This window comes from Podarcis gaigeae (assembly GCF_964106915.1).
Source record: "Podarcis gaigeae genome assembly, chromosome: 16".
Classification (NCBI taxonomy): domain Eukaryota; kingdom Metazoa; phylum Chordata; class Lepidosauria; order Squamata; family Lacertidae; genus Podarcis; species Podarcis gaigeae.
Genome location: NC_139693.1, coordinates 23,913,018 through 23,926,070, shown reverse-complemented (window position 1 = coordinate 23,926,070; position 13,053 = coordinate 23,913,018). Strand labels below are relative to the sequence as shown.

Sequence of the window (13,053 nt, the reverse complement as noted above, 5' to 3'; positions counted from 1 at the left end):
GCTGCAACACACCCTTCGCCGTGAATCTCAGTCTCAACACATCCCTTTTTGGCTATGGCCGCTCCATGTATCTGAAGCACACAACTTCCCAGCAAGAGAATCCTGGGAACTGTAGTTTCTCCCTACCACAGAGCTACAATTCCCAGCACCCTTAACAAACTACAGTTCCCAAGCTTCTTTGGAGGAAGCTGTGTGCTTTCAGTGTATGTTGTGATCTTGGGAATGCGCGTCTTCCTCGACTGTTACCGCCTTCCCTTTCCAAACCTTTTGTTTCAGGGAGGCTGGCCTCGCAGGGACCCCCAGGCCCTGTGGGTCCCAAAGGAGACATTGGCATCCGCGGCCCGTCAGGCGTACCTGGTGTCAAAGGCCCTGCTGGACCGCAAGGTAAGCCCTCGCTGCTCTATGGGTGCAACTCTGCCTTCTCCTTGCATGGTTCAATCCTCTGCATTTCCAGCTAAAAACAACTTACCATATTTTTCGCTCTATAAGACACACTTACTAAAAAGAAAGGGGAAATGTGTGTGCATCTTATGGAGAGAATGCAGGCTCCATGGCTTCAGCGAAAGCAACGCGAAGCCTCCAGAGCTCCCGCTGCGCTTCAGAGGATTCGGGCGGCTATCCCTGAAGCCAGGAGAGCAAGAGGAGTCGGTGTGCACTGATCCCTCTTGCTGTCCTGGCTTCGCTTCGCTGGAGAGGCGCTGCACAGCTTTCCCTCTCTGTGCAGCGCCCCTTCAGCGAAGCGGGAGGAGAAATGGAAGGGGCTCTGCCAGTTGGGAGCCAGTGTGGTGTAGTGGTTAAGAGCGGTAGTCTCGTAATCTGGGGAACCGGGTTCGAGTCTCCGCTCCTCCACATGCAGCTGCTGGGTGACCTTGGGCTAGTCACACTTCTCTGAAGTCTCTCAGCCTCACTCACCTCACAGAGTGTTTGTTGTGGGGGAGGAAGGGAAAGGAGAATGTTAGCCGCCTTGAGACTCCTTAAAGGGAGTGAAAGGCGGGATATCAAATCCAAACTCTTCCTCTTCTTCTTCTTCTTCTCCTGCCGCTTCGCAGAAGGGGCCTTTGCGCAGAGAGGGAGAGAATTGTTTTTTTTCTTGTTCTCCCCCTCTAAAACAAGGTGCGTCTTACGGTTGGGTGTGTCTTATAGAGCGAAAAATACGGTAGCTAGCAGCCTTGGGGGAGACCCCCCCTCCCAAGTCTCCGGGACCTTTTTCTGCTACTCGAAATGAATCATGTGGAGGGATATATAATTTGATGTTTCGGACTACAAATCCCATCATACCCAGTTCAGGTGTGGGGAACCTTAAGCCCTCCAGATGTTGCTGAACTATACATCATCACCTCTGGTGATGCTTTCTGGGGTTGATGGGAGATGTAGGTCAACAACATCTCAGCAACATCTGGAAGGCCAAAGGTTCCCCACACCTGACAGTCCAAAACACCTGGAGGGTTTAAGGGGTATTGCTTGTGTTAGTTCTGGGAATGCATCCTCTAGATTAAGTTCATGCATTTTATTGTTAGACCTTATTATGCATTAGCAATGATTTGTTTAATCGTATTCTTGATCCCTGTGAGATGTTCTCATCAGCCTATCCATTTATCTGGCAGTTTAAACTTCCTTTAGATCTTGCAGTTGTTAGTGAATGATGAAAGAAACCTTTCTGATGTTGTGGCAAGTTGCTTTGAGCTTGCCTTGCCTTGCAAAGAAACGGCAACGACTAGGCCAGGGGCTCCCAATTAGCTAAGTAACGTATTTTTTGCTCTATAAGACTCACTTTTCCCTCCTAAAAAGTAAGGGGAAATGTGTGTGCGTCTTACGGAGCAAATGCAGGCTGTGCAGCTATCCCAGAAGCCAGAACAGCAAGAGGGATTGCTGCTTTCGCTGCGCAGCGATCCCTCTTGTTGTTCTGGCTTCTGAGATTAAGAATATTATTTTTCTTGTTTTCCTCCTCCAAAAACTAGGTGCATCTTATGGTCTGGTGCGTCTTATAGAGCAAAAAAATACGGAAAATGCAGTGCTTTTGAAAATGTTGATATCGCGACATTAGTTTTTGTTATGTAAATGGTGGCACACAAACCCTGGGGTCCACAGAAAACCAATAATATATTACTACGTTTATATACTGAATTCTTCCTCCAAGGAGCTCAACGTGGCCTACATGATTCTGCCTCTCCTCATCTAATCCTCACAACATCCCTGCAAAGTAGGCTAGGCTAGGCGACAGTGACTGGCCCAAGGTCACACCCCACGGTGAGCTTCACGTGGCTGAGTGGTCTCTCCCACGTTGTACTCTCATGCTCTACCCACTGCACCACACTGTCTCTCATTCCAGTGACATGGTGGTGTGCACCATGGGTTCCTCTGCAGGACGAATGTTTGTACGTGTGCCCTCTTTCTCTCTCCCGATCTAAAACCTATTTTTTGAGGGGGGGATGGGACACGAGAGTGAAGCGTGTCTCCGATGTTTGGAAGTATGGGTATGGTTTGGAAGTTTGCCTCCATGATCAGAAATCTGAGGAAAACACAGTCATTGTAGGATATCTTGAAGTCTCTCGTAGTGGGTTTTTTTTGGGGGGGGGGATTTGCTGGGGTGGAAGCACCCTCCCCGGGCAAACAAGGCTGGGGATCTGAGCTCATGTGGAGCTGTGGTCGTACTTGGCCGTCTCTGTGGGTCTGCTTAATGTTTATTGGGTTTGGAAAGCGTCCCAGAGAAAGTTGCCGCTGGCCGTTTGGAGTTAAAACATTAACCAGCCAGCCCAACCCCACACAGACCCCATTCACCACCCTCTCCCCCCCACTCCTAGGCTTAACTCTCTGTAAATCCCACTTCTTTGTTCTGGACCTCCCTGAGCTAATTTGTTTTTTGGGGGGGGGAGCAGGGAGTGAGTAGGAAGGGGTTGCCTTTGCCAAATCCGATCTCCCCCTTCGCTCCGCTCCCGTCTCTGCACGCTCCCGGTCTTCAGCTCCAAGCCGCTCGGAGCCAAAAACCTGCCTCTGAACCCCTTAGCGATGGGGATGGGGGAGCCTGTGGCATCCCAGATATTGTCAAACTCCAGCTTTCATCGTCTGACCTTTTGGACGTGCTTGCTGGGGCTGAGGAGAATTGGAGTTTCATCTGAAGGGCCACAGGTTCCCCATTTGTGCCTTATAACAAGAAGATCACCTCCAATCAGGAGAAGGAGTGGTGTCACCTTTTTTCAGATGCCAGCTATCTATTTAGTTCCCATGGCAACATATTGTAAAGCTTACATGGCAAACAGTTCTCAATAAAGCTGGCTAGGGCCTGTTGACTTAGCGAAAGGAATTGAGTTGACAGTTTTAGCAGCCATCCTCTTCTGCAGACCCCAGTCTTACAGCTACAGAATCCCACGGTTGCAGGGGATCCCCAGAGGACATCCATGCCAACCCCAATCCTCCTTAACAACATAACGACGCCGTGGAGTTTGCCACATGAAGCAGAGCCTTCTCAGTGGTGGCTCCCTGGTTAAGGCATTTCCTCTTTATTGAAAATGGAGTGTCTGTCCACACTCTTTTCGTTCAAGATTTCCCACAGGCCTTTGCAGCATTATATGTAATTTGTGTTTGTATCATTTACTGCTGACCTGTCTGTGATTTTACTTGGGAGTTGGCTGCAGTGCTAGTCCTAATCAGAGTAAGCCCATTGAAGTTAATGGATACCACCAGCTTAGGTTCATGCGCACATTTCAGTGGGTCTATACAACCCTTTGTTTTGGGGGCCCCGTAAAAGAAAGGGCATTATATGGGAAATGTCACCATAATTTATCATCATCATCATTGATAACGATAGATGTGGTGGTAAGTTAAATCAAGCAGGCCGAACTGTGCCCAGTTGCTGATTCAGGAGAAGCAACACAAGAGGCAAAACTTGCTTCCATTTTTAAATGAAAGCTGAGGTTTTCCAGAAGCTGGATTTGGTGCTGCCCTTGTGCACAGATCTGACAACCACGCAAATCCCTGCTTGTACAGCTCACATTCTGCTGTTCCTCATGCTCAGCATGAGAGCCAATGTGGCATAATAGTGTCGGACTCGAATCTATGAGAGACCAGGGTTCGAATCCCCGCTCTGCTCTGAAACTCAGTGGGCGGTGTGACCTGGGACCGCCCACCGTCTCTCAGCCTGACCTACCTCACAGGGTTGTTGTGAGGATGAAAAGGGAAGAATGGGGAACCATGTGCACCACGCTTGAGCTCCTTGACAGAAAAAAGTAGCGTATAAATGTGATAAATAACTAAAAAAGTGGCGCCCTGAGCTTTTGCCCACAGGTGCTGGAAGAAACCCACCTTTCCTGGCTCAGCTCTCATTGTTCACCATTGTGCTGCTTTGTTTTGTTTTGTTTTCCCCTCCCACGATTTCATCCAGGGCCTCCGGGGCCTCCTGGTCCCCCCGGGCGGGACGGCGCAAGAGGTTTCCCGGGAGAGAAGGGCCTCCCAGGACCCCCTGGACCACCAGGTCCACCAGCCCCTGTGGGACCAAAGATATCGCCCATTCCGGATCAAAGTGAGTAACCTCCCGGGCTGGGAAGTGTCTTGGCCACAGGGGTAGGGAACCTCAGGCCTGTGAGCTGGATACGGCCCTCCTGGCCTCACCAGCTGGCCTTGGAACTCTCCTCAGGCCACGCCCCCTTGGCCTCACCCTCTCTGAGTGCTTTGCCCTGAGTGGAATGTGTCCTTGAACTTGGATCTTTCTTCCCTGGATGGAAGACTAAAAGGGCTGTGTGAAGTGATGGACATGAGGCAGGAGTTGACAATGCAGATGAGCTGCGCACAGGTGAGCTGAAAGCGTGCTGCTGGCCAGCTCTGTGGAGCCTCCTTTTATTGAGACAAATATGCAAACCAGGCAGATACATTTTGGGCTGTGACCTTTACACATCTTCCGGTCCCGAGATCGTGGGGTGGTACAAAGTTATTTTGGCACCTGTTTCCACCGCGTCATTTTCCCCTTGCACAGTGTATGACGAAGGAGACAAAAGGTCTCTGAGACAAAGGTTATAGACAGGACACCGCAGACTACTGAGACTGCAAATGGTTAGACAGAGGTAACAATTTTCAGACAGCTGTGGCTTTGTCTGTGAGGGGTGTGTGTGCTCCGCACCCCAAGGTCACGCGTGCAGGCAGGCTCCCTCCGGACTCCACTCCCCACTCCGCGATCCTCTCTACATGTGGGAGTGTAGAAGCTTGCCTACTGTATAAAGGTTAATTTTTTACATCCGTTGTCCCGCCCACTTTTGCCTCTGGCCCTGCCCACTACTGCCATGTGGCCCTTGAGAGGTTGCCCAGAAGGGAATGTTGCCTTTGAGCTGACAAAGGGCCCCTGCATTAGCTGCTCATTTCCTGGTCTGTTTTTGTGCAGTGAAATATGCTTAAATCTCTTGGTCCAAGATGGTTTTGCCCATTCGCTCTCCCCTTGATCTGTCTACTGCAGTCTCCTGTTCAAACTGCTGTTTTCTTTTAAGGCAGCCTTGGCCAAACTGGCACCATCCAGATGTTTGGAACTATATCTCCCATCAGCCCCAGCTAAATCTTCGTTTAGAAAATGCCTTTGGGGCTCTTCAGTTCCAAGAAATATCTCTGCAAAAAATGCAAATACGGATAAAAGATGGAGGATTTGGGATCCCAGACTTAGAATTGTATCACCAAGCATATTTACTGTCAGGTACACAATTCTGGAGACCCATAACTGAAAACAACGGTCCAAATTGGGCTACTTTGGAATATTCCTATGTAGCACCTTTAGAAAGATGGGCAGCACTTGGGTTCTTAAAACATTAATGCTTAAGATGCTATTGAAACAATAACATCAGTTCGAACAATGTGGCACCACATGTCCAAAAACTATAAATTCGACCTTTTCTCCCACGACAAAATGACTTTGTGGGGAAACCCGTCTTTAAAAATCAGGAAAGAAATGGTCGTATGGAAGAAGTGGATGAATTTCGGTATACAGTGGTACCTTGGTTTAAGAACAGCTTAATTTAGGAACAACTTGGATTAAGAACGCTGCAAACCCAGAAGTAGGTGTTTTGGTTTGTGAACTTTGCCTTGGAATAAGAACATGTTCTGCTTCCTGTTGAGTGTGTTTCATTTGTAAATTGAGTCCCCCGCTGCTATGGGAAAGCACGCCTCGGTTTAAGAAACGCTTTGGTTTAAGAAAGGACTTCCGGAACAGATTAAGTTCATAAACCAAGGTACCACTGTATTAACGTTAGACCGGCTGATAAACGAAGAGGATGAATTTTATACATATTCCATCTTAAGAGTCAAATACAGATTACCTACAAATGCTCAATGGCAATATCTCCAGATAAAACACTTGCTAACCACCATCTATGGACCAGCAGCTTTTCCACCCTCAGAGACCCCCAGAGATATTGAAGCAGTTGATTAGTTCTTACGCAACAACAACAACAAAAAATGGTCATCAACATATATAAATCTTTGTTACTAGCGAACTAAGGGAGGATTGGAATAAAGAATTAAGAGATCACATCTGGAGGGTGCCAATTTACCAAGGCTGTTTCATGGGGGATGGTTTGACTGCCTATTATAATAGCGGAGGTTTTATATTTTGAGGGATTTTAAAGCTTTGCGAACTGCTCAGAGGCTTATTTTGGCATTAACCGGTACAGAGGATGGTCTGCGCACACACGGGTCGCAATTTGGCACTTATGTGCATGCACAAAGTGTGATTTAGCGCTTCTGCACAAGGGCAAGCACCGAAACCCGGAAGTAACCCATTCCGGTACTTCCAGGTTCGGCGTGGTGCGCAACCCGGAAACGCACAACCTGAAGCGTCTGTAACCCAAGGTATGACTGTATAGAAATCAATACTTTGTATAACCAGCCTGGTTTCCAAAGGAGAGACACCCATTCCCTGGTCTTTCTCTACTTGTGTGATTTCAGGGGACCCACTTCTGTCAAACACCTTCATTGAAACGGGCGTCACTGGGCCAGCTGGGCCGCCTGGCCTTCCGGGACCTGTGGGTAAATCTCTTTTTGGCCCTGTATCTTCACCCAAAGATGGGGGAATGACGGGCAGCAGCTCTATGGGGTTTCAGGTGGCATTGTCTGGAAACTCCTTTGGGGATTGAACCTGGGACTTTTTTTAAAAAAAATAATTTTTTAATTAGATTTTAATGCCGGCTTTCCTCAACTTCCTTTTCTGGTTTTGAACATATTGGCTTCCCCTGCTTGCTATATTATATCACATCTAAATTTTCTATATTAATTGTTATTATCTCTTATCATTTTAACATCACCTTTCTAGTTTTTTGTACTTATTTTTGTTGCTTGTAAGTGTTTACTCAAACCCTGCTAGTGAGTTGTCTTTATCTCTGAGTCTTTCTGTTAGTTTCACCATTTCAGCATATTCCATCAGTTTTTGAAGTCATTCTTCTTTAGTTTGTATTTCTTTGTTTTTCCATCTTTGGGCTAGTAATATCCTAGCCGCCGTCATAGCATACATAAAGAGTTTATTCTTTTCTCTTGGCAGTTCTTGACCTGTAATGCCTAATAGAAAAGCTTCAGGTTTTTAAATAAAAGTTAGTTTGAATGTTTTCGAACCTGGGACTTTAGATGCTCTGAGCTCTGGCCCTTCCTACAGAAACAGCAAAATATGAAGCTTCCTCAGGCAGACAAACAGGCAGACCATTGTTCCATCTAGCTCAATATTGTCCACACAGACCCGCAGCAGCTCTCCAGGCAGAGGGCATTCCCATCTGTACCTGGGGAGATGCCATCAGGGACTGAATCTGGGACCTTCTGCCTGCAAGGCGGATAGATGCCCTACCTCCATGTTCGGCCCTTCTCCAAAGGGAGTCTAGGAGAGACAGGAGAACCACAGGAGATATTCCAAATGATGTCACCATGCACATACCTGTCAAAAGCTGGGTCCGCGAAATGTGGCCATTCCACCCTGAACGCTTGAAGTGCCTCTCCCCATAGTATCTGACTGCTGAAATGAAATTTGTGGCTTGCCGACGATGAGAGCTGCATGGACTCGATTTGCCCTCTGAATGTTTTGGACTCCCAGCCAGCCACAGCCGGTCTTTGCAGATCTGCCATTCCCAACCAGCACAACAGCTTTCTCGTGCCTTTTTCAGCGTATTCTGTGAGTGTCCTGGTAGGAAACAATACAACCTGTTGCCATCCATGGCTGATGGTTCACTCAACTTTAGGAAGGATTTGATAGCTGACGTTCTATTGGCCTCTGGTGGCACTTTCCGTTCCAGGAAAGTTGTTGGAAGTGTTTTCTGACCGTGGTAGGAATTGTTTTCGTCCGCCTAGACTAGAGCACGAGTCTGCCAGGCCCAGCTAGAAAGGGAGTCGCACAGTATTGTTGTAAACAAAAATTGCCCTTTTCCCTTATGGGGTATCCAAGAGCCCATATAGAGTCCTTACATAGGTTCCCTATTGGTAGGAGAAAATAACAGAGGCCAACCAGAAAATAATGAGAAGCAAAGCAGCTAGTAAGCTTGATCTTTATTGATCTGTTGCAACAGGGTGCTCCCCTCACCCACAGGAGAGCGGAGGAACCCAGAAAAATGGCGGGCAAGGCTTTATAAAGAATTTTGAAATTGCCACCCTGTAGATCAAGACCACCCACAGAAACATCATACATGCATCATGGAAGGGGTGTAACCTAAGACCACCCCTCAGATCTACATCTCAGAAAAGGAGGTCTAAACAGAAATTTGAATGTTGTTTTTCTCCTGTTGTTGTTTATCTCCTGTCTGGCAGGTTACTTGATTGGATTGCCTGGGGAGCCTGGCTAGTCTTTTGTAATGATAAATACTTAGTTCCTGGGCCAGGTCACAGGCTCACACCCTATTCATATCTTAAATGTGCCCTTAAGACAATATTTGTGAGGAAAGAGACAATGGGGAGGTTTCCCACTTTGACCTTGCAGAGAAAACATTTGCTCAGTTTAGGAATCAAAATGGCTTCAGGTCGGTCTTCCTGTGCTGATCTATGTACGTGTGGCTATGAACATTACCATATATCTAAGACCTCAAAATTCCTATCACAGTATTAAGTGGGAGTTGCAACAGATCAGGGCCAAATCCTGCCCCCTGAGGGGTGGGAAGCGACAGCCACAACAAAACTCAGGGTGGGGTGGGAAGGTTGTACTTAAGGCTGCAGCCTTGTAGGTGCTGCTGGTTGGCCATTGTGGAAAAGGACGTTTGGGGGGCTTTTGCCCTTCCCTCCAACTCCTCCCTTCTCAAAGCAGCAAAAATTAGTTGCTGACCAGGGGTGTGCAACCTCTTTCTCCCTGTAGGTCCTCCAGGGCCAGCTGGAACCCCAGGTCAGCCGGGACGTGATGTAAGTACCCCTAATCTCTGACGGGAGGAAGCAAGGGTTTCTGGGAGGGGCAGCACTTTTGCTGTGGAAACAGCCCAATTGCATTTTGAGCTGATGATTTGAATAGGAGGTGGTGTTTTTCCAGGGCCTGGAACCTCCCAGTATTTTGGGACTAAACTGTAGGTAACACTTAGCTGCCACCGTATTTGGGGAGAGATCCCTTGCAACCGACTTGGAAATTTTTTTATTAAAGATTTTCTTGAATTGCAAAAGAACGGTCCCTTGCAACTGAGATCCATTGTTGTATTATTATTATTGTTGTTGTTATTATTATTATTATTATTAATCGCGTCTTATGCAAGTAGTGTTATGTTGCTGTTTATTTGTACATCGCCTTTCATTCAAACAGGCTTATTATTATTGTTGTTGTTGTTGTTGTTGTTTGAAGCTACGATGGTTCTTTCTTTCAGGGGAGCCCCGGAACCCCAGGCGCCGACGGGGCAGCTGGTACCCCTGGAGAAAGAGGAGAAAGAGTGAGTACCGCCCTCCAGCACCACGTGCCCTCAGGCTTACATCCAAGTTTCATAGCATCAGAGAATGGTGTGGTTGGATACATGCAGGAATCACAGCTAAGAATCAGCTTCCAGCTTGGTCGATCTCCTTAAACTGCGGTGTCCTTAACTAGACCAACCAAACTGGTTTGACTTGCAGCCGCCAGCAAGGAATTCCTCTCCACAAGATATGCACTCATACCTTGGGTAGAAATAGCTTCGGGATGAATATTTTCAGGTTGTGTTCCGTGGAGCGTGTTACTTCCGGGTTTTGCCGCTCGCGCATGCATAGGCACTCAAAATGACGTCACGTGCATGCGTGGAAGCGGCGAATCGCGACCCGCGCACGTGTGGACGCAGGTTGCGTTCGCTTCAGGATGCGAACGGGGCTCCGGAACGGATCCTGTTCGCATCCAAAGGTACCACTGTAGAGCTGTTATTACCCCTGCTGACGTCTGCACATCAAGCAGCTTTCGAAAGCGTATCTACAGTGGCTGGCTGGAAGATGGCAACCCTCCATCTGCCAGAACAGGAAACCCAATGGAGCACTCAGAGCTCTTAATGCACTGTGGGGCTGGAGGAACTGCCCCTGTGGGATTTCTCCCTGAGCCAGAGCCATATAAAGTAGCAGGCGCCTCCCTCCAGGTCAGGATCAGACATGGGGTGGGCTCTCGTGTTCGTATACTTGCCCGGAGGACCTGGATTCAAATAATGCCTGCTTGCTTTAGCACTGTGGGGAACCTTTGGCCCTCCGTATGTTGCTGATCTACAACTCCTTCCAGCCCCAGCAAGGGGTTGATGGGAGTTGGAGTTTAACAAATTCTGGAAGGCCAGAGGTTCCCTGCACTTGCTTTAACCAGGCAGAGAGGGCCTTCTCGGTGGTGGCGCCTGCCCTGTGGAACACCCTCCCCTCAGATGTCAAGAAAATAAACAACTATATGACTTTCAGAAGACATCTGAAGGCAGCCCTGTTTAGGGAAGTTTTAAATATTTGAAGTTTTATTCTGTTTTTAATCTGTTGGGAGCTACCCAGAGTGGCTGGGGAAACCTAGCCGGATGGGCACGGTATAAATAAATTTATTATTATTATTATTATTATTATTAGCAGAGGATGAAGAGCAAAAAGGGGTTTTAGGCAGGTCCCTGGAGGGCTGGTGGGGCAGGAGAACCGAAGCATATAGCCATGAACTGCATTTTCAGGGGGTTGGATTAGATGACTCTTGAGGTCCCTCTCAACTCTACAGTTCTATGATTCTGTGACTCAGGTTTTCTCTTTTCTACTCCTTTGTTTCTCCTGTAGGGACCGCAAGGATATCCTGGCCGCCAAGGTCTTGATGGAGAACGCGTAAGTGTGGCACAGTGGAGGAGGAGAGAATACCCTGCTAGGGTGGGTGCAATAAATTTGGGTGGCTAGTGGCAAACTCCAGTGCCCAGGGAACTTCTGCACATTCTGAGAAATGTCCCTTACACTACATGAGAACTTCCTCGGTCACCGTTCTCCATGGGACTTTCATTCATTCGCTTGTTCATTCATTGATTCGTTTGAAGCAGGGCTGGGGGACCTGGGTTCCTCCGGAGAGTTGTTGGAGTCCATCTCCCATCAGACCCAGCCAGCAAGGTCAACGGTCAGGGATGATGGGAGTTGAGTCCAGTGACATGTGAGGCCTGCGCGGGTTCACCATCCTCGATTCAAAAGCATTTATACCCAGCTCTTCAGTTTCCAGTCTGGCGTAAAAATCAATTAAAAAAAAGCACAGTTCTAATAATCTAATACTTCTGCCAAACTTTAATATGATTTCGAAAACTTTGATGTACTCTTGCCTTTTCATACCACAAGTATGCATGCCAGCCAAATCTATTGTCATATCCTTCAAAATCTCTGTATTTTTTAGTTATATCCATTCCCGGATCCAGCAAATACAGGAAGCTTCAAAATATAATTTCAAGTCTGGCAGGGAGAGGCCTACTCTAGGTACTGGATTCTTAACATTACACAGTTATTATAAAGGCCTGTCTCCATGCCCAAGGCAGCATCCATAATCTGCCTTTCCCAGGGTGGGCCAAGCCTACCCCTCCTACCTGCACCACCCTTACCCTTGGAAAGAAAAAAGCTTTGTTTTTTCCTGACACCTGTATGAAGCTTTTTATTGTATTACATACGCCTTACATCATAGGTCACTAACATAAGTTCTGTGAGCTCATAAGTCTCTATGGAGCCCTTCCAATTCTCACTGAAATTGCCTGAGGTTGCAAATTCTTTATGCTGGGTTGGTTACTAATTTTCAACCACTTCCAGCTTATGGAAACCTTTCTCCATCTCTAATCATGACAATGAGATGTTGCGATTCTCAAATGCTCCCAGAGTTACCTTAATAAATCCATCTTACTATGTTCCCCGTGTGCCTTTCCAAAATGTTGCATGTAAGATTCTTCCTGCTGTTGCGGTACGTGGCTCTTGAATTCAGTACTTCGGCGTTATATGCTGTTTTACACAATTCAGCAAGGGGGCAAGTGCGGTATCTGGAGCATCTATCTGCCTTGCATGCAGAAGGCTCACTTCCCGGCCGCTCCAGGTAGGTCTGGCAATGTCCCCATGTGATTGCTGCTGCCAGTCAGTGTGGGCAATGCTGTGCTAGATGGACCACTGGCCTTTACACTCTGTGTAAGGCAGCTTCCTAGGTTTCAACAACAGCAGAAGAGGGTCTGATGCAATTTCCTATTTGAAGATTTCTTTTGCAATGACCACAGACCGCCCCAAACCTTTGTTTTCTCATGCCTTTTCTCCTTCCGCTTCAGGGTGAGCCGGGGCCCAAAGGTGAACCAGGCGAGAAAGGCACCTGGGTAAGCTTGTGGGGTGGGGTGGGGGGTGGGGACCCTCCTTTTCTCTCCTCTTCCCCCACCCCAGACACTCACTATCTCAACCAAGGGACACTGAGTCTTGGGAACCAGCTGAACCTGCAAAAATCTGCCCCGATTCCCAGCTCTCTGCCCCCATTGTACCCTCATCAACTGAAGCCCATTTCCACTACTCAGACGTGAGCCAAGCTGGCAGGCTTCTAGGGGTGTGCAAGAGATATAAGGGGTACTGAAATGAAGGCACTTTCCTATTGAGACCTCCCAGGGTATGCAAAACAGCCAAGAGCCTAGCGGCGCCTTGAAAGCAGCTTCCCCACCAGCACCCACTGAT

At 47.8% G+C, this 13,053-nt stretch overlaps 1 protein-coding gene across 8 annotated transcripts in view; it reads left to right on the top strand.

Annotated features, from left to right (window-relative positions):
* The window catches only part of EMID1 (EMI domain containing 1), a 69,316-nt gene that overhangs the window by 40,103 nt on the left and 16,160 nt on the right, over positions 1–13,053 (top strand). For all 8 annotated transcript variants that reach the window (XR_014559080.1, XR_014559081.1, XM_083717401.1 and 5 more), the window contains exons 8-14: positions 277–384; positions 4,379–4,516; positions 6,919–6,999; positions 9,293–9,336; positions 9,786–9,848; positions 11,167–11,211; positions 12,663–12,707. Coding sequence is in view for 6 of the 8 variants with exons in the window: in XM_083717401.1 (XP_083573527.1) it covers positions 277–384; positions 4,379–4,516; positions 6,919–6,999; positions 9,293–9,336; positions 9,786–9,848; positions 11,167–11,211; positions 12,663–12,707 (524 nt within the window). In the remaining 2 variants the exon portion in view is untranslated. The remainder of the gene's footprint in view (positions 1–276; positions 385–4,378; positions 4,517–6,918; positions 7,000–9,292; positions 9,337–9,785; positions 9,849–11,166; positions 11,212–12,662; positions 12,708–13,053) is intronic.